At 48.5% G+C, this 21,378-nt stretch overlaps 1 protein-coding gene across 1 annotated transcript in view; it reads right to left on the reverse strand.

Moving 5' to 3' along the window:
- Positions 1 to 21,378, reverse strand: part of Cyp46a1 (cytochrome P450 family 46 subfamily A member 1) — a 29,875-nt gene that overhangs the window by 4,353 nt on the left and 4,144 nt on the right. Inside the window, exons 2-12 of the mRNA XM_020176208.2 lie at positions 18,945 to 19,025; positions 18,223 to 18,304; positions 11,484 to 11,557; positions 10,965 to 11,051; positions 7,325 to 7,463; positions 6,548 to 6,658; positions 5,593 to 5,743; positions 5,002 to 5,064; positions 3,869 to 3,941; positions 1,297 to 1,381; positions 569 to 679 (exon numbers count right to left, since the gene is read on the reverse strand). Coding sequence (XP_020031797.2) covers positions 569 to 679; positions 1,297 to 1,381; positions 3,869 to 3,941; positions 5,002 to 5,064; positions 5,593 to 5,743; positions 6,548 to 6,658; positions 7,325 to 7,463; positions 10,965 to 11,051; positions 11,484 to 11,557; positions 18,223 to 18,304; positions 18,945 to 19,025 — 1,057 coding nt within the window. The remainder of the gene's footprint in view (positions 1 to 568; positions 680 to 1,296; positions 1,382 to 3,868; positions 3,942 to 5,001; positions 5,065 to 5,592; positions 5,744 to 6,547; positions 6,659 to 7,324; positions 7,464 to 10,964; positions 11,052 to 11,483; positions 11,558 to 18,222; positions 18,305 to 18,944; positions 19,026 to 21,378) is intronic.

The following is a 21,378-nucleotide window of genomic DNA, read 5'->3' on the forward strand; positions in this document are numbered from 1 at the left end:
CTCCAGCATGTCACACACACGTGCACACATTTAAACTGAGGGAATGTCAAATGGAACTCAGGATATGATTAATTCCACAGGACAGGACAGTGATACCTCTGTAGATGGGTGGTAGGTTTACGGAAGGTCATTGTACATGAATGAATGCCTGAATGAATGAAGAAGACATGAATGGTTAAGTACATGGATAAAGACTCAGAGGAACAGAGAGGAGAGGAAAACTCTGACTACAGCAGGAGAAGGGGCTGTAGAGAGGGAGAGAGAAAGAGCCAAGGTATGTCTAGATCGGATGTGAACCCAGGCACGTCTCACATCTCCCTCTTGCCAACTGTGTGACCCCAGGAAAAGGACTGAACCTCTCTGAACCTCAGGGTCCTCAGCTGCCTGTGAGGCACCTCCTTTCCAGAATTCTCAACTGTCATACTAGGCAGGACAGTGTGAGGGGATGAAGACCTCACAGGGCCAAGGTTAGAATCAAGCAAGAAAGCACATGGCTGCTAGTGAAGTTGCTTCTCTGACCTCAGTAGATCACCCCAAGCAGGCCATCCCACCCAGGGTCCCCACACACCAAGAGAGGAGTGTTGCCAGGGACTCTGACCCCATCAATCAAGGTCTCCTCCTCCAGCAGCCGAAAGGTGCCCCACGCTGGCGGGTATAGCCTCAGAGACTCTTTCAGGACCTACAGAAGTCACACAGGGAAATCACAAGTGAAGTCAGGAGGTCCCACAAATGGGTGCTTCTGCACCCATCTCATTCCTGTTCACAATGCCAAATGCACACCTGCTTCCTAGGACTGAGTCCCAAGCCCCCAGACATCAGCCTCACCATCATGTCTAATTCCTCATGTGAAAGGGAAGAAACTGAGACCCAGAGGAGAAGGCAGTTGTACAGGCCATGGGGGTAAAGCCAGAAGCCAGGCTGCTCCCATCCCAGAGGACCCCAGCCTGAAGCCAGCTGTGCTTACCCCAAGCAGAGCAAGACCTCCCCTGGGGTTGGTCAGTATGGGGATAGGCCTACTGAGTGGCCAAATGGTGGGAAGCCAGGCTTGTGGAACCAGACCTTGCCCATTTGTGAGAGGACCTGTTTCCAACCTTGGCTGCCAATTGGGGTTTCTAGGGAGGCCCCTCCACTCTGATGGCATTAGTCTAGGCGGCTTGGGCCTCAGGATATTTGAAATCTCCCAGGGGATTCTCAGATGTGGCAAAGTTTGAGAACCACTGAAGGGCCGGAAACAGCAGCAGTCTTGTGTGCTGAATCGCCCACATCTGCCCCAAAGCTTCTCCAATGGCCCCACACCTGGGACAGGTACTGCAGTCTCCCCAGGTCCTCGAAATCCAGGTGCCTCTTGGAACCGATGACCTCATCTACCTCAGCCTGCAACCTGTTGGGTAAGACAAAGACAAAATCACCTCCGAAGAGAGACTTTTTTTGGCAGTCCTGGCAGTTGAACTCAGGGCCCTGTGTTGCTAGGCAGGTGCACTACCACTTGAGTCATGCCACCGGTCCTTTTTTACTTTTGTGAATTTTCAAATAGGGTCTTGAAATGTTAAGTACATGGATAAAGACTCAGAGGAACAGAGAGGAGAGGAGAGGAGCCCAAGGCTGACCTGGGCTGCAATTATCCTCTTTATGCTTCCTGAGTAGCTGAGATGATAGGTGAGCACCACAACATTCAGCTATTAGTTAAGATGGGATCTCGTTAACTTTTTGCTGGGATGGGTCTTAAAAATGCCACCCTTGGTATCTGATGAGTGCAATCAGTTGTAGGAAGTGACACACCCTACACAGGCCTATGAATGAAGATGACCATGATGACTGGTTGAGAGCAGTCTACAGCTGGCAACAGCAGCAAGAGTGTTCTAAGGAGAATGGTCAGCAAGCTCTCGGATGTGCGTGAGGAATGTGGACCACTTTACACCTATTAGGATGGTGACTGGAAGAAAAAGAAAAGAAAAGAAAATTAGCCAGGTGTGGTGGTACAGGTCTATAATCCCAGTACTCAGGAGGCTGAGGCAGGAGGATTCCAAGTTCAAGGCCTGCCTGGACTACATTGCAAGATTCTGTCGAAAAAAAAAAAAAGAAGGAAAGAAGGAAGGAAGGAAGGGAGAAGAAAAGAAAAAAGCAAAAAGAAGAGAAGAGAAGAGAAAGAAGAAAAGAAACCAAGTAAGTATGCAGAGGACGTGGGGGAGTTGGAAGCCTTGTGCACTGTTGAGAGGGATGTAAAGTAGCATAGCTGCTTTGCAAAACAGTACAGCAACTCCTCAGGAAATTAAAGATAGAATTCCCATATGATCCAGCAATTCCACACCTGGGTATAACCCCAAAAGAACTGAAAGTAGCAACGCAAAGGGATAATCACACATCCATATTCACAGAGCAAAAGGTAGAAACAACCCAAGTGTCCGCCAGCAGGTGATGAGTGGAGAAGCAGCACTGGCCCGTTCAAACAGTGGAAGGGAGCTCTGACACCTGCTCCAGCATGGATGCACCTTAAGGACACTGTGCTGAGTGAAAATAAGGCAGACACAAAAGGACAAATATTGCCCAGTGCCACTTACACCAGGCACCCAGAATAGACTGTTCATAGGAAGGTGCTTTCTGGGTGTGGGAAGGGTTGTTTAATGGGGTCAGGGTTTCAAGTCGGGAAGATTAAAAAGCTTCTGCAGATGACGGTGGCAATGGTTGCATAACAAGTCAATGTACTTAGTATGTTTAAAAATAGTGAAAATGCTATTTTTTCCTAGTACTGGGGTCAGGAACGCAGGGTCTCATGCATGACAGGCAAACGCTGTACCACCAAGCTATAGCACCTGGCCTTAAAATGTTAAATTTTATGGTACTGTATTTTCCCACAGCTAAACAGCAGCACGGTTTCAGAAGAGATGGCAACCATACAGGGCAATGTCAGGGTGAAGTTCACAGTGAATTATACTGACTAGACAACAGGATGCCAAAGCTCCACGTGCAAAGACTGACAGTGCTGAACAGGAATCCCATACTTAACTAGCAATGGCCCCCGGGTGGGTTCATTATCACTACTTAACTGTTTTGCCTCTTCCACTTTCTTTTCTGCGGTGCTGGGGATGGAAACCAGGGCCTTGCACATGGCAAGCACTCCACCTCTGAGCCACACCCCCAACTTTCTAATTTTTTATGTAAAGTGACTTTCTATTCTATGTATTTTTAAACACAATGAGCCATTTTCTAGTCTCATGTCATCTTTCACTTCTGCCCTTTTATGCTGGTAAAGGGGAGCACTTGTCATCAGGGTCCTATTCTCCCTCTCAGGAGCTCCCGTGGCCCATTTGTGGTCAGGCTGCTTCTGCGCTTGTATGTGACATCCTGGTGGTGGTGGTAGAGGGTGTCTGTCTGTAAGGAAACCAACTGGAGTTCCACCAGCGGGAGTGCCATTGCCCAGGAACACCCTCCTCAGTCTTGCCACCTGAAGACAACTGCTCCCCCACACTGTGTGGCAATGTTGCTCCATGTGCAGTGCGGTGCTCACCAAGGACTGGGTGCACTGTGCAGAGGGACAGAACCACAGCTCTTGCTCCCTGCAGCCTGTGGTCCCCTGGATGAAAAAGACTTGGAGCCAGCAGTTCCAGGGACTAGAGCTGGGGAGGCTGGAGGAGACATGCAGGCTGGTTGTGTTAGGGATCTAAGGAGGCATTTCTGGAGGAGGCGATTGTTCTCCAGGAGAACAGCAGGGAGCACAGTCTCAGAAGAGGGAACCACAGGTGCAAAGGCTCTGGGGTGAATGGAACTACAGTACATTGGAGGGTTGCAGCCACAGGAGGTTGGAACATGTGGTCCTCGGGACAAGCCATCAGAGAAAACCCTTTGTCAACACCAAGGGCAGTCCTCTTACCTTGCTACGATCTCAGGCTGGCGAGACAGCTCCATCACTGTGAACGCCAAGTGGTTGGCAGAAGTCTCATGACCTGTGAGAGAAGAGGAGAGCGGCTGCTGAAATATAGAGGCTGCCACCTGGCCTCTGAGACCCTGGGCATGGTGGCAGCTTGGACCCACATCTGCCCCCCCACTGCTGAGATATAAAGACAATGTTCCGTCTGCCTCCATATCCCCTGGGCTGGCCAGTGTGGGCAAGTGCATGGCACCCACTTTTATGCTGTAAAAGCCCTTCCTCCAATCATCCTTTGAGCCTCACTGGCAGAGAGGATGATCACCCCCACTTTGCAGGAAGGAAAGCTGAGCTAAGAGGAATTTGACCTAAGTCCAAAGCTTTTTTGAGAACAAGGCCCTGTCCTTCCCATGCTAGGCAGCTCCTGCCTAAAGCCCTCTGCAACCCTTGAGGTCAAATAAGGGAGATGCGTCTTCTGTCACAGGGACAGACAGGGGACCGCCTGGCTAGCACTTATTCGTTCATCTCATCCAGTGTGTGTGGTCACCTGCAAGGGGCTGTAGGAACACACACAGGTGGGCCCACAACACAGCCCCTCTATTATCCAGCAGGCAATCTTGCACAGTAGGGGAGACAGACAGGAGGGCTGAGAGAAGTGCTGAGTCCTGTGGCTGACTTCTCCCTGGGGGCCTGATGTGATCTGAGCAATCACAGGGGACTTCCCTGAAAAGGGAGCAACTGAGGGCTTGCTGGAGGGTAAGGAGGACTATTCTAGATGACCAGTGATGCTCAAGAAACAATTGATGAGCAAATGAATGAAGTTGCTCAACACATCTTTTTGGGCCAATCTCGCGAAGTCTTTCCCAAAATTCTGAGTGAGGGGTTGCTCTAGATTGATGTGGTCACACTCTCCTGAGCCAAAATCCAGCTTCACAAATGACCACAATTGCCACCTCTGTCACCAGGTCAGAATGGAGCACAAGACATCAACGAGAGAGACTATGGCTCCTCTCAGCCCAGGCCTCCCCTCAGCTTTCGGAGGACTCTGCTCAGACAGTCCCCAGATCTCAGTGGGGGTTTGAGTGGCTCCTGTCATGTCTGCAAAGCTCAGACCCTGGGCCACCGTGGAAGCTACATACCAGCAATGAAGAAGGTGACGAAGTTGTCCAACAGAACCTCGTCGTCCTGGGCTCCCTCTTCAGCTGAAAGACAAGCAGAAGCTCAGCCTCCAGCATAGTGCTTGCTCCCTGTCCCCAAAAGTTGGTCATAAAGAACGGTCTTTTTCAGGCTGGCAGAGTAGTTCAAGTGGTAGAGCACCTGCCTAGCAAGAGTGAGGCCCTGAGTTCAAACCCCAGTACCAAACCCAAAACATCTTTTTCTTCTGAAGCCAGAGACAAGGTCAATGGTGTGACCAGTGACACATTGCTGGACAGTAGATCAGCCCTCTGAGACCCCGCCCCTCCACAGCCACGCCCACCGGTTCCCACGCCCACTCAAAGCCCCGCCCCCTGCTGTCCTGCCCCTCCATGGCCAGCCCCCCGACAGCTCGTGTCCACCACTGCCCCGTCCCCTTGGTCCCGCCCCTGTTGTCCCGCCCCTCTGTGGCTCCACCCCTCGAAGCCCCACCCACCACTGCCCCGCCTCCTCGGCCCCGCCCCTGGTGTCCCGCCCCTCCGTGGCCCCGCCCCTCCACGGCCCCGCCCTCTGCAAGGCCCGGGCGCTGCCCGCACCTTTGAGGATCTGCGTGAGGATGTCGGCCGGCACGTTCTCCCCCCTCTTCAGGGCCTCCCGGCGGCGCTGCACCCAGTCCTTGCCCACCTGGCGCAGAAGGCGGACGCTCTCCCGGATCTCACGCAGCTGCTTCCTCTTCCCTGGCATGAACTGAAGGGAGATCCAGCTCCAGGTGGCCCTGAACCTGTGCCTTCCCTTTTCCTGCCCCCACCCCGAAATCCACAGCCTCACTGGCAAGCTGGGAGGTCAGGAGAATGTGAGAAAATTCTAGAAAGGTAAAGCAGCCAGGGAGACCAGATCAGGATGGCGAAGTGACTCCAAGCATCAGCTTCCCCTCCTAGCAAATCTGTAGACACGATGGCAAAGAGGCCTTGCAACATCCATGCAACACTGAGAAAGAAGAAGGGGCCTTTGACGGAGAGGAAGTTAGGATTGCATGGCGAAGATGGAAATCGCCGCCAGAGGGAAGTGACACAGAATCAACAGCTGAAAACATGGGGGCTGCAAGCTCAAGAGACTGAAGTTCCAGGAAACAGGAGGGAATCTGGATATCAACTCAGGAATCACCTTTCCCTTTCCTCCTTCTTCATGTCTGGGATAAGGAGGTGATAGCTGGAGCTGCAGCAGCCATTTTATGACAATGAGGTCATGCGCTGAGGACAGTGGAACACAGAAAGATCCAGGAGCATCTGACATGGTGAAGGCATCATATCCACCCTAGAATATCTGCTTTTGGGATCACGTGACATGAAAGAAAGATTAACTCCTAATTTACATTAAGACACTGATTTTATGCCTCCACTTTTGGGCAATGCATGCAAATCTTGATTTAGAAGTCACTTTGAATGTCCCAAATTCTAAACTTATCCTGAAAAGGTCCCTGAAGGAGGTGCTTCAGCACAAGCATACAACTCGGCCATGGTGGCTGGACGCAGGGTGGTGCTGGGGCAGTACCTTTGCCAGAGTGTTGCGGGATGCACTGATTCCCTCCAGCATCACCTTCACTGCCTGGGACAGGGGCTTCTGGGCACCCAGCAGCATGCTGGTCTCCATCCCGAAAGCTGCCTGTGAGATAGAAGGAAAGGTCACACCCAGCACATGTGGCTGGAGGCTTGGGCCCTGGGCCGAGCGTTCCTGGGCACCTTGTCAGCCACTCCTTACAACACCCCTTGGGAAGCCATGAGGATTAAGCAGCACATAGAGCTACTCAATAAACCTGGCTTCCTCCCTTACTGAGAGGAACTGACCCTGAAATGCAGCCTTCCTTAGCTGTGAGATTGAATTCTGCCTTGAACACTGACATGCTGAGGCCTGGCTCATACTAGATTGCTCTGACTAGTCAAGAAGTCATAATGTATGAAAAATAGGGCCAGTGTAGTAACACGTGCCTGTAATCCCAGCTACTTGGGAGGCGGAAGTGGGAAGATCACAATCCAAATCAGGTTCCAGGCAAAAGCATGAGACCCTATTTGAAAAATAAACTAAAACAAAAAGGGCTGGAGGCGTGGCTCAAGCAGTAGAGTGCCTGTCTAGCAAGTACAAGGCCTAAGTTCAAACTCCAGTCCCCCAAAAAAGAAAAAAAAGTGTGAAAAATATACAGGGCACAGAAAGGGCAGCTGATAGATACCTGGAAGAGCAGGAGAGAAGGAAAGAAAGAGAGGAAAAGAGGAGGGAGAGAAGAGGACCCTTGGCTGCATGTGCTGGGGGTCCCTGGCCAGCATAACTCATCACCTTGGCTAGGATGTCCATGGTGGCACAGGTCAGCATGTCTTGCATGGACACCGGGGTCTGCCCATCCGCCTGGGCTTCTAGAATCTCCACCAGCTGCTCAGCCTTCTCGTTGAACGTCTCCATCAAGCTAACCAAGGAACTGGAGAAACAGCACGGGCATCAACCCCGTCCAGGCCGCCCTGCACCTCCCTCTCTGCAGCGAGGTGGGGGCCCCTCAGCCTCCCTGACCTCCAGGGTCACAGTAACTGAACTAAGCCCCAAGGTTCCACCACTTCTGTCCTTAGGATAGACACTGTCCCTTTGCCCTTCTTTCTGCCCCTTGTCTGCCACTGGGTCCCTTTGGCTCTGACCTCAAAGAAACATGGAGGCTCTGAAACTCTGGGACCTCTGAGGGTCCATGACCACCCCTCTGCTTACATTGTCCTTACCTGCCCTGCCCCAGGCTGCCATCTGCAGCCTTTTCTTCTCCCACTTCACTCCTGTCCTTGCCCAAGTCCATGTGGAAATGAGTTCTCAGATATCATCTGCAGCTCAGAGCTCCTGACCACAGTGCTCCCTGCTCTGGACAGCTCATCTCTCTCGAACAGAGCTTAGAAAGATGTATTCAAGGATGCACTCCAAACTCACAAAAACAGCAACCAGAGAGAGCAGGAAGGGAGGCTACTACTTTGTCTATTATGTACCTCTAAATTTTCACTAAGGGAAGTGCTGCTTCTCTATTGAAAAGTCTTTCTAATATCAGTCTGGGTAAAGGGCACATGAGTATACTTTATCCTATTCTTTGTTTTGTTTTTGTGGTATTGGGGTTTGAACTCAGGGCTTTTCTCTTGCCAGGCAGTGACTCTACCTCTTGATCCATTCCTCCAGCCCTCTTTATCCTATTTTTAATCTTGAAATGCATCTGGAAATTGAGATTATTTCCAAGTAAAAAGATTTTTAAACATTAAGATAGAGAAAATGAGGACTGGTGGAATGGCTCAAGTGGCAGAAGGAGGTGAAAACCCTCCCGCCTGGGCTGGGGAGGAGGGTCTGCCCCTCTGGCTTCTACCTGCAGCACTGCCTTCCTGCTACAATGGCCTTTTAGTGCCTCCAAAGTACCTGCCAACCTCAGGGCTATTGCCTACATGTCCCCTCTGCCTGGAGCTCTCCTCCTCGCCTCTTTCCTCACCATTATCACCTGGATCATGCCCAGCATCCAGGAGTCCTTCAGTGCCACTTCCTGAGACCCACTGTGTGCTCAGAGCACCCTTGAGTCCCTTCATAACACCTACAGTTTTCAAGGACATGTCTGTTTGCAAGATTATTTGTACTTGTCCTTTTTTGAAGATCACATTCCAGCTGACTATTTGGAGCATGTGTCTGGTTACAGACCCGTCCTGAGTGTCTTGCTCCTGTTGTGGACAGAAGGGTTGGTCTGGAGTTTCAGGTATGCCTTGACTTTTATGGAAAGGACTGAACCAAGGCCTTCTGGTAAAGGTAAACTCTAGAAGAGTAGAAACTGGCATCTTGCTCTTACAGATTTATTAGAAGTAGATGATAATACCGTGAGGATGGTGGTGGGAGAAGACCCCCTCAGTGGTTCCTGTGTCTCCTTCACTGGGCAGCAGGATTCACCCCCGCTTGCTAATGCCTGCATAGACACAGGCAGCTTGCAAAGCCTTCGTTGTGTAACTTTGGAACTTGGGCATTCACAATAAAACAGTCATCTCTAACGTGGTTCTAACGAGGCGGGAGAACTAAAATGTCTGGTGAGGGTTGTTCAGTCATGTGCGTGGACTTAATGTCACCGACCTGCACACCTAAAATGGCAGATGCTACAATTAAAACCTTTAAAAATGCCTAGGAAGCCGGGCACTGGTGGCTCACACCTGTAAGCCTAGCTACTTGGGAGGCTGAAATCAGGAAGATTTTGGTTCAAGGCCAGTCCAGGCAAATAGTTCATGAGATCCCGTCTCCAAAATAACCAGAGCAAAATGGACTGGAAGTGTGGCTCGAGTGGTAGAGTGCCTGCTTTATAAGTGTGAAGTTCTGAGTTCAAGCCCCAATCCCACCAAAAAAAAAAAGCCTATGGACTCACTTAACAAACTGAAGTGCTGGTCAGAGATGAGGTTCTGTGTGCCTAAGAGTGATCAGCAGAATGACACCAGTCTATGTCATGACCATGAAAACCATCACCATCCTCCAGTTAGAATTCATGTCTTCTGCTGGCCTAGAAGTCGCCTGGACAATGGCTTGGCTGGCCTGTGTAACCGGCTCTCGGCACAATGTGTACTTATTAAGTAAACACCTCTCTCCTGTCTATTCCTTTCATTCTCACTTGTGGCAACCTTCTAGCGAGAGCAGGATTACACCTTTCCCTCTACTCTCCCACTAGCCCACTCGCCAGGCAGTCCTGGAGGCCTGCGTGGCACAGGACTCAGGGACAGAGGGCACCTCTGCCTCAGGAACCCATGGTCTCCTGAGTGAGGTGGATGGGAAGGGGAGCACCATGCTAGGTGTGACGGGAGCTGTGATGGAGGCATGAGCTCGGCCCTGAAGGGGACATCAAAGCAAGAGGAACGGGAATTTCCCAGGGGAAGCACACTGAGGCACGGGGGAGGGAGGAGCAAGAGCAGGGATGCCAGAAAGAGCACAGTGGCTCTAGGAAGGTTGCAGTGAGAAGATGCCAAGGCAGCGATGAGGAGGAGGTGCTTAGGGAATAGCCCGGTATGGGTGGGGCCTGACCTTCAACTTTCAGAGTCAGTGAAAGCGTCAGAGCAGGGGAGGGGATAGACAGATCTGAGTTTCAGCAAGATCTTTCCAGGGCAGTGAAGAAAATGCATTGGAGGAGGCAGGAGGCCCCTGAGGAGGCTGCCAGGGAGTTTGGGGGAGTTGAGGTTTACACGAACCCCACAGATTTTCATAACAGCCCCAAAGTAGAAACGACCCAATGTCCATTAACTGAAGAACAAATAAATGATGTGATATCCACACCGTGGAATATTATTTAGCAATAAAAAGGGATGAAATACTGATATAGCCTGTGACATGAATGAACCATAAAAGCATTACTCTGCATGAGAGAAGCCAGGCAGAGAGGACCGCACATTGTACAATCCCACCTGCATGACATGCCCGGAATATGAAAATCCATACAGACAGAAAGTAACCCAGGTGATGGGGGCCTTGGGAAGAAACGGGGAGTTAGGGTTACACAAATCTGTGACTATCCTAAAAATCACGGATCATACATTTTAAATGGGTGGGTTATATGGAATGTGAATTATAGCTCCATGAAAAGGTTTTTGAAAAACTAAAATGTCATCAAAAATAAAATAAATTATTTATAAACTAAGAATCCCAAAGGTGTAATGACAGCAGGCACCCCACACCTCAGGCTGTCCTGGTCACTCAGCCCTCCATGTTCCCAAGTCACAGGGGACCTCCCTTAGCCTCATGTCCCAACAGGCTACCTGCCTCACTCTCCCTTGTGACCACCAATGCCTCCCTTTTGCCTCTCTCTTCAGGGAAAAGACCCCTCAGAGGAAGACACCCCTCTTCCTGCAGGCTCCTCCATGGTGGCAGCCAGTGCCCCATCCAGGCAAGATCCCTGTTCTGTCCCTGGCACACTCAGAGCCCCGTTCTTTCCCCACACACTCACCTGCGGCTGAAGGCCAGGTCCATGACTCTCCGCTGCTTGTGCCACCGCTCGTAGTCGCATTCAGACACCAAGCCCTGGCCAAATAATCTGCGGGAGACGTGCTCCGTGCAAGAAAGAAGACAGGGACCAGGGCGGGGGGGGGGTGTCTGCTGGGTGACTGGGGGGTCACTTTGGGGAGGATGAAAAGGTCCTGGAACTAGGGAGGGTGAAGGCGGCACCACACTGTGAATGAGCTAACTGCTGCAGGACCCTCTATTCCCACGTGGTTGAGATGGTAATTTCACCACCATAAACAGATGGGATTGAAACAGCACACAGTACTCCACAGATATGGACAATTTTCTGTATGTAATCAAAATAAATAAACAAGAAGGAGGGTGACCGTGTTCCCCAAACTCAGCAAAGCCTCATACTCCCGCCTGTCCCCCAGAGAGGGACAAGGAGGAGTGACATGTGCACTGGGCACCTGTCACACGGCTGGCTCACAGCGCAACCCCCAACCCCCCCGGGACGCCTTACCTCTCACCAAACACAGTCTGGATGGCACGGTACATCTTGGAGTCCTTGTTGTACTTAGTTGACATCAGGAACTTCTAAACAGACCCAAAAAACAACAAATGTAGGGCACTCGAGAGGCTGCAAAGGACCCTTGTGAAACATAGCCCAGGACATCGACACCACCATACCAGCCCTGGGGTGAACGGGCCGTTCTCCTGATCTCACGGGAGTTTTGGTCATCTGGCTAGGAAACCTGTCTTCAAGTCTAAGCATTTGTATGGGGATGAGGAAAACGGGACTCCGAGGGGCTGTGTGATTTTCCTATGGCCACAGAGCTGAACAAGGGTACGGGCCGGGGGTGGGGGCTTTGAGACAGGTTCAGTGTTGTTAGCACCAACCTAACGGGGTCAAGGAAAGGCCGTCTTGCCTTCCCATGGGCAGGGTGGCAGCATTAGTCAACGGCTCTGAAGCAGTGCAGCCCAACAGCTGGGGCTGGGGACCACCGGCTTGACTTGGGATCCAGGCTCAGCACCGCTGTCCCACCACTTGCTAGCTTTACCACCCTGGGCGAGTTACCTCCTCTGCCCCTCAGTGTCCTCATCTTGTGAGATGGGATAAGAAGAGTGCCTGCCTGGCTCTTGGTTGCCATGAACAGTAAATGGTTCTTCAGGAAAGGCGCTGAGTAAAGGCCTGGTACAGGGCAGGGGCTGAAGAAACACCAGGTACCCAGCAGCATCCTGCAGCTCACTCCATGCTCAGTCCATCCTAAGATGCATGTGCTGTTTTTATGCTCAGCTTACATGCAGTGAAGAAACCGAGATTTTAAAATGGCCCAGGGTCATACTTGGGGTGGACACAGTACTTGAACCCAGGCAATTTGCTGCCGGGAGACAGGAGAGAAAAGGCTGTGACTCAGGCTGAGGGAAACCCAGGTCCCATGTGTATTTGTATTCTGGCAGCAGTGTGTGGGGTGGGGAAGGCGGCAGTGAGGCGGAGGCTGCAAGCCCAGACCAGAGGCTGCCCTGGGAAGTGAGCAGAGATTTCAGTGCTACAACCCAGGGGCTGCTAGCTTCTGCGAATTTCACATCTGGGGGGCGGGGAGTATCTAATATTGAGTTTTCAGCTGAAAAGAAACTCCAGAGGTGGTTGACTTTGCTTCATGAGCAATGCCCCAGGAGCCTCAACCCCACCTCAACACTGTCATTTGTAAGCCAAACTCTGTCATCAGCCCGTGCCCACCAAGAGGACAATCATGACAGTAAATGCCCCCTTCCCAGCCCCTCTCAAAGGTTCTTGAGTAGCCTGAAGTCTAAGGCAGCCCTTTCTAAACTGAACCAAAGACTCCCCACCACCAAGGCAGGGTAGCCTCAGGGGCTGGGGATCCTGAGCTGAACTTGGGGTACGAGGGATGCACAGGGAATACCCAGCACCTTGCCTCTTCTGTTGGTTGCCCACGCGTGGCGTACTTCCACCTCTGAAGCAGTATCAACTATGGACTTCTGTCCTGCCATAAATGACCAAAAAACTTGGGGAAAAAATGGATGAAATGCCTGTTTTCAGACCCCATTTTCAGACAGGTAATAAAAGAGTGTGAATCAAAAGCAGGAAAGAGAAAGACGTGCACCCTATGACTCAAGGGTAGCCCAGCTCTCTAACTGGAGGCAAGTCCAGTACGATAACACTAAATGGATAGACCCAAACACAGTCCAGCAGCCTCACCAAGTTGAATAGACAGGGATCAGATTCTAGGCAGGCCAAAGGAGGCTCCAACTTATAGGCCAGCATACCAGTGAGGAGTCAGGCATGGAAAGAACTCCTCCACATGGGGTCCCTGGAGAGTTTGATGTATAAAAGTTTGTGCATAGGTAGGGTAAAACCCTCCAAGATTGGGCAAAGGGGGATAATTAATGAACAACTATAGACTGAGCAGTTCTCAGCGCTTACAAAGGGCCCAGAATTATTCGAGTTCCCACTGGCCAGAGGAGATCACCTTTAGGTACGAAGCCTTCAGTGGGGGCTCCAGAAAGGTCACTTCTTTGTAATGGGGCCCTTTAAACAGCTCTGGATTAAAAGTCTACTCTAACCCACCCAATAAAATTCATAAAGCAAACTAATGGCATGGCCCAAGTGGTAGATCCTAGAAAGCACAAGGCCATGAGTTCAAACCCCAGCACTGCCAAAAACAAACACCAACAATAACAAAAACCCCTAAAGCAAGCCTAGAAAGGATCAGACTAATCTGCAAGTAAGTTTACTGTCTGTCAGGCTGAAACCCAATACTCTTTAAAGGGAATTAAATTTAAAAAAAATTTTTTTGAGACAGAGTCTTGCTATGTTGCCCAGGCTAGCTTTGAACTCATGGACTCAAGCAATCCTCCTGCCTCTGCCTCCCAAGTGCATGACATGTATTTGTAGTCCCAGTTACATTATGCTCAATAGTGTAACACTCACAATGCCTAGCATTGAACCAAAAAATTAATTGTAAACAGGCCAAACAGCAGGAAAATATGGCCTTATAATTAGGTCTAGAAATAATAAATGTGATAGGATTAGCAGACAAGAAGTTTGGAATGTCTGTCACAAGTATTATAAATGTGTTAAAAGAACTCATATATCTAAGAAATTCAAAGAAATGCAAGTAAAAGTAATATAAAAGTGTCCTTAGTCGGATCATAACACAGTTTCTGAAACCAATAATAAAGAGAAAAATCACAAAAATAGAAATAGAGGGCTGGGATGTAGATCGGTGGTACAGCGCTTGCCTAGCATGCGTGAGGCCCTGGGTTCGATTCCAGCACCAAAAAAGAAAAGACAAAAAAAAAAAGAAATAGAGAATAGAGTAGTGTAACATTGTTTGAAAACAGACTGACATAAGATAAAGATGGTATGACAAACTCTAGGACAACCACTAAGAGAGGAGTGAAAGGAAGCAAATGAACCAATAATGGAGATAAAACAGAATACTAAGCCATACAACCCCAAAGAAGGCAGGAAAGGAGGAAAAGGATACAATCAACAGATAAGACAAACAGAAAACAAGGAGGAACATGGCGGATTTAAACCCAACTATACAGGAAATTACGTTGGCCAGGTGTGGTGGTGTGAGCCTATAGTCAGTCCCCAGCTACCCAGGGGACTGCGGAAGGAGGAGCACCTGGGCCCAAGAGTTTTGAGACCAGCCTGGACAACAATGAGAACCGATCTCAATAATTAGTAATAATAATAATAATAATAAACGTAATGACCTAAGCATTCTATTTAAAGGCAGAGATTTTCAGACCGTATAAGACAAGACCCAACTGTATGCTACCCTTTAAAAAATCCACCTTAAATATAAAAACCCAGAGAAGCTAAAAGTCAAATGACAGAAAAACATACACCATACAACACTAAATATTAGAAAGCTGGAGTGGTTGCATCAAAGCGGAAAAAATGTTCATTTCTAAGGGATCAGTTTATCATGAAGGCTTAATAATCCTAAATGCATACACACCTACTAACAGAACTTCAAAACACATGAAGTAAAACTAACAGGGCTGAAAGGAGAGATAGACAAGTCCACAACTTTGGTAGGAGAGTTCAACACTCTTTACTCAGTAATTGCTAGAAAAAGTAGGAAAAAATTAGTAAAGATTTCAAAGATTTAAATAGCATCACTGACCCAGTTGACCTAACTGACATTTATGTAACGCTCCATCTGCGCTGAGGGTTTGGCTCAAGTGTTATGGTGCCTGCCTAGCAAGCATAGGCTCTAAAAGGTGAAGAGAGGAGGAGGAGGAGGAGGAGGAGGAGGAGAATGTACATTCTTTGTAAGTGTGTATGAACATTCATCAAAAATGGACCATGTGCTGGGTCATAAAACAAGTTTTTACTATTTTAAAAAGATTGAGATCACAGTATTTCCTCTGATCTTACAGAATTAAGTAAGAGATCAGAAACATACTATCCAACAGACTCTGGAATAACCAATAATATTTAAAAATTAAATAGCATACATCTAAATAACCCATGGTTCAAAGAAGAAATCACAAGGAAAGTTAAAAAATATTTTGAACTGAATGAAAATGAAAATATAACATATCAAAGTCTGTGGTAAATTTGTGTTGAAGCAGTGTTTACAGTTCCCTTTAAATGCTTGTACCAAAAATAAAAGTTCTAAAATCTATTATCTAAACTTTCATCTTAAAAAAATTAGAACAAGAACAAATTAAACTCAAAGTGAATAGAGGAAGAAAATAATAAAGAGCAGAAATACAATAGAAAATGGAGAAAATCAATAAAACCAATGGTTTTTTGAAACTATGAATAAAACTTATGAAACTTCCACATGGACTAACCATAAATGAAAGAAAATCCAAAGTACTGCTCTCAGAAATTAAAGAGGGGACATCACTACCGATCCTATGGACATTAAAAGATGAGGAATTATTATGAACACCTTTCTGTCAATGATCACATATCAATTAAATAAATTGAGAAGAAAATACTGACACATGCTACAACATGGATAAACCTCAAAGACATCACAGTAAGTGAAATAAGGCCATCTCAAAGGACAAATATTATATGACTTCACCTAAATACAGGGTACTTAGGGTAGTCAAATTAATAGGGACAAAAAGTAAAACAGGACTAGGGACATGGCTTAAGTGATAGAGCTCTGCCTAGCAAGTGTGAGGGTCTGAGTTCAAATGAAAATAAAAAGAATAAATGAAAGTAAGTAAAATGGACGTTACTGGGGACTGGAGGAAGGGCGAATGAGTTGCTGTTTAATGGGTATGGTATTCCAGTTAAGGAAGATGAAGAGTTCTGGGATTGGGTGATGGTGACGGATGTATAACACTGTGAAGGCCTCTTAGCGCCCCTGAATTGTAGACCTACAAATGTAGATTATGAATTATTATTAGATTATTATACAAACGTAGATTATGTATTATTATTATTATTTGTTGGTGATACTAAGGATTGAACTCAGGGTTTTGCACTTGAGCCATGTCCCCTGTCCATGTTTGAAATAAACTTTAAATTTATTTCAATAAGTTTGAAATAAATTTTAAAGTACATAATTTTTTTAAGAAATTAAATGTCTCATTTTCAAAACAAACAAATAAAACTTCCCTCAAATAAAAAAAGTCCAAGACCACACAAGCTTACTGGTAAGTCCTACCAAACATTAAAGAAAGAAATATCATCCCTATGCAAACTCCTACACACAATGTAGAAGGAAGTAACACATCTCAATCTATTTTATCAGATAACAGGGATTTTTGGTGGGGGTGGGGGTACTGAGGTTTGAACTCAGCACCTTGGGCTTGCTAGGCAAGTTCTCCACCACTTGGGCCAAGCCCCCACCACCACCTCCAATACTTCTCAACTTATCTTGTAAAGACCTGACAAAGACAAGAGGAGAAAAGAATAAATACAGTAACAAAAACCCTTAACGAAATGTGATATCGGCAAGTTGAATCCAGCAATATGTAAAATAGGTGGTATGTCATAATGAGGAATGCAAAGTTGGTCCAACACTTGAACATCAACCATTATAATATGCTAGATATATATATATATATATACACCTTTTAACTCCTTTTCTCATTGCCTTGAAAGTCTTTGTGCATGGTTTTAGTAGCATGTTTTAAAAACTTAAAACTGTATCTCTGAAGTTAAACTTTTTAAAAATTATTTTTGCTCAGTGCAGTAAAGCATGGTTATAATCCCAACATTCAAGAGACTGAGGCAGGAGGATTGCAAGTACAAGGCAAGTCTCACTACATAGTGAGACCCTGTCTCAAAAATAAATACTTTTAACATTCTGTTAGTGACAACATGGCTGTTCAAACAGTCCCCTGTTGTGCACCTGAGGTTGTATTTTAGGGCTATGGTTGTAGCTGGGTGGTAAAACATTTACCTAGCTCTGGGTTTGATCCCCTAGCACCCCCCTCCCCCCAAAATGGCACTGACATCCTAAGTTGTATTTTGTCCCTCTCACTGACACCACAGACACCCTGCCTGCAAGCCCATGTGTCCACTGTGAGAGTAACAGCACTGTCATCAGTTGAGCAACTGCCGTGTGCCAGACACGAGCCACATGGCTCACAATATCTGTTCAGTTCCATTCGTACACTCGCCCTGGAGAGGGCTGTCATCCCTACTTTACAGAGTAGACAACTGAGGCCCAGAATGATGCTTTGCCCCACGTCCCACAGTCAGTGATGGCAGAGCCCAGATTTGAGCCAGTTTCTGCCAACTACAAAGCAGATGGCTGGTACCCATCTAGTACCTAGACTGCATGCATTATGGATTATGCCCTTGCTGGGTTTCTGCACCTCTAAACAGGGACCAGCAAGAGCTCAGCCCTGTGAGGATGGGTGAGTTAATGTGGTGGAGTACACACAAAAGGCCGTGGTCACAGTGTGCACTGTGTCTTTAGACTCTTCCTCTGTTGAGTAAATCCATCCACATTGAATTCTCATCAGATAAAGTTATAATTCCCATCTCACAGATGAAGCAACTGAGACTAACACGGGTAAACTACCTAAATGTGTGTGACCAGCGGGGGCCAAACTCCCAACCCAAATTTGGACAGCAAAACTCCCCCAACCCCCATATCAAACAGTAGTGCTTGGAGTGGCCACCAATGGTAACCCTTGAGAGGCCAGCCCAATGTACGGGGCTCTGGAACAGTCGCTGAAATCCAGTCTCACTCCCCCAACCCAGGGAAAGGAAGGGACCTCTCCATGAAACCCATGGTGCCTCCTACCTTGACCGACTCAGGGCTCGTGACAATGACAGAAGTTTTGTGGAAGACGTTGACCCGCACAACAGGTCCATATTTCTTAGCCCTGGAAACCAAAGTGACCCAAAGGATATTGTCAGCTACCTGGGTTGTAGATATCATCAGCCCCCAGACCAGTGGGCTGCCAGGAGAAACAGAAACACCCATCCCAGAAGGTGCCACAAAAAAGAGCTTGCATTGGGGCCCAGGATGCCTGTAGTGAGGCTCTGCCTGATTGTTGACTCATTGCTGAGTCACATTGGCCACTGGACCTCAGTTTCCACTTCTGTGAAATAGGGTTGCAAGATCCTTCGATTGTCCTGGGAATTAAACAATATCATATGTTTGGAAGTGCTTTGGAAAGTGTCAAGCATCACAGTGAGTAAATCCCCACCCAGTTCACAGATGAGAAAACTGAGTCTCAGAGAGCTTCTGATGGCTGATGTGAGATCCCTCGGCTGGTGAGTGGCAGAACATGGTTTCCAAACCCTCCTCATCTGCCTCTCCTCTCGGGGGTAGAACTGCTGGGGCCAGGAGTGGCCTGGTCAGGGTAGGGGATTTGGAGAGAGGCTTGGGTCAGGGTAAGGGGGCTGGGAGTGGACTGGACCAGGGTAGGAGGTACTGGGAGTTTGCATGTTGGATTGGGTGGGGTGAGCTTCCCCTAGGGGACCTGGAGTAAGGGCAACAAATGACAAGTTAGAACCCACCAATCCAAAAACACATCTTGGAGCACACGGCCACAAACCTCGTCCTTTTTCCAAAAGTAGGGAAGATGTCCTAGAAGGAAACTAGAAGCAATGGAAAACATTAGGCTCAGCAGCAGTCACCATTAAGGAGTGCCCCCACGGGTCCACTTCATAGATAGGAGGACTGAGGCACAGGACGGTATGGCTGGGGGCCCAAGGTCACAGGCAGCCATGCAGATAGACTGCAGATACAGATCCAACTCATGCCCAAGGCCTCCTGAGAGAGGAGACAGTTGTATTTCTCTCTGCCCCCCAACCAGATGTCCAGGAAAAGTGCTCAGTAATATTGTATGGAGCCACTTCGGACATTCACAGGGTGCATACTATGTGCCTGACCCCGTGCTAAGCCCCACCCCACCTGTCCTCCTGCACCACTTGGTCAATCTCTGTATTACTGACCATCTCATCAGAGGCTGGCGAGGTGAAGCCACTTGCCCATAACTGCACAGCAGGCACAGGGATTTCAAACCTGTGGTCACCAGGTTTGTAGGCAAGCCCGTTTGGTGCCACCTTGACACACATTACAATCTGCTCTGATTTTATTCCATCCTATTCACTGCAGCATACCAAATGGGTAACAATGAAATTAAAATGGAAATTTTCTGGGTTGTGGAACTCATTCTCCCGGGAAGACATGCACAACAAATAAACAAATAACAAAATGATGCCAGAGAGTGTTGGAGAAAAAATAGAATACACCACTGGGGTCAGGTGAAGGGAATGGCCATTTTACATAGGCAGAAAGGTGCCTGTGAGCTGAAACCTGCAAGCAGTGAGGGATTTGATCACATAGGTATTTGAGGGAAGAGCATGCCACACAACATGTCCAAAGGTCCTGTGGTAGGTGGGACAGTATCCGTGTGTCTGGAGCAGTGGTTACGTGGAAGACAGTACAGGACAGGGTCACCAAGGTTGGGGGCGGATTACATAGGGCATTTTGGGCTATTGTCCAGAGTTTTGCTTTGACCTCAGTGAGATCGGGCCACTGGAGGGTTTTGAGCAGAGCAGAGATGGAGTGTCACTTGAGCTTAAATGGATCTCTTTTGCAGCAATACTGAAAGTAACAAGTGGGGTGGGACCCAGGGTAAACGCATGGACAGCAGGGACCAGTGAGGGTCTGTGGAAGCTGATGAAGGCCTGACCAGGGTGAGTAGTGATAAGAAGTCTGTGGTAGAGTGCCTACCTAAGAAGTGTGAGGCCCTGATTTCGAGCCCTAGTGCTGCCAAAAAAAAAAGAAGAAGAAGAAGAAGAAGAAGAAGAAATAGTCTGATTCTGAACGTCCTTGACAGCAGAGTCAATGGGCTAGTGAGGGGTTTCAGGATGACTCTGGGGGGAGCAGCTGCTGTTTACCTGGATTGAAAGGAGCCTGGGGGCAGCAGATGTCATTGTGCTCATCCTGTGCAACTCAGCCCTCTATCACTCAAGTTCCAAAAGGTACACTGTGGAGCAGCCCCACCAGGTGACCTTGCTCCCTCCACCTCTGCTGGGGTAGCTCTAGGCATGTGCTTTACACAGCCCTCAGCGTTCCCAGGACAATAGTGCCTCCATTTTCCCACAGGAGGACTTTCTTACCTTCTTTCTCCATCCACACCCACCCCAACCTGGAGCCAAGTTCACCCCATAAATTACTTATACTCCATTTCATGCCTCAGGTCTGACTTCAGGGGAACAATCTGAGACAAGTGGATAGAATTAGAAGCGTGGCTTAGGACCAGCAAGGTTTGTGGTGCCCACTGGATATGTAAAGGGAATATCAAATGGGAAGGGAGCCATGACCTCTAGAGTCCAGAACTAGCTAGAGAAATTGTTTTAAACTTCAGAGGTGCTATTTCCAGGCCAGCCACTGAGTGAGATGGAGAAGAGGACGAAAGGTTAGGCCATCACAAAAAGGTCAGGTACCAAAGGGACAAGGAGACCAGGCAGGAGCTGCAGGGAAGGAAGGAGGAGAGCAGGAGAGGGAGGAGGATGGGCTCTGCTCTGCCTCCAGCTGGGCTGCTGAGGGGCAGCCAGGTGACATGTGGACTGAGGGCTGACATTGTCTTCAGCAACAAGGAGATCACTGGGAACTTGAGCGAGGCAGATTGGATGGAGGAGCCCGACAGGTGGTGGGTTCAAGAGAGAGCAGGAGGGTCAGCCTGGAATCCCAGGGCAAGTGTCTGCCAGGGGGCCTACTGTTGGGGACAGGAGTTAGGGGGCAGAAAAAGGAGGAAGAGACAGGTTTCTCCAAGCCGGAACTTCATACAGAACGTTATATAAAAGTGCGAATGATGTAAAAGAGAAGGAAAACTGATGGCGTGGGCAGGGTGGGGGTGCTTCAAGGGCAGCGTTGCTAAGCAAAGGGGGCAGGCTGGCCTTAGTCAGGACACCAGTGTCCATCTGAAAGGGCAGCTGGAAG

The sequence above is a fragment of the Castor canadensis genome, chromosome 3 (genome assembly GCF_047511655.1).
Source record: "Castor canadensis chromosome 3, mCasCan1.hap1v2, whole genome shotgun sequence".
NCBI classification, from domain to species: domain Eukaryota; kingdom Metazoa; phylum Chordata; class Mammalia; order Rodentia; family Castoridae; genus Castor; species Castor canadensis.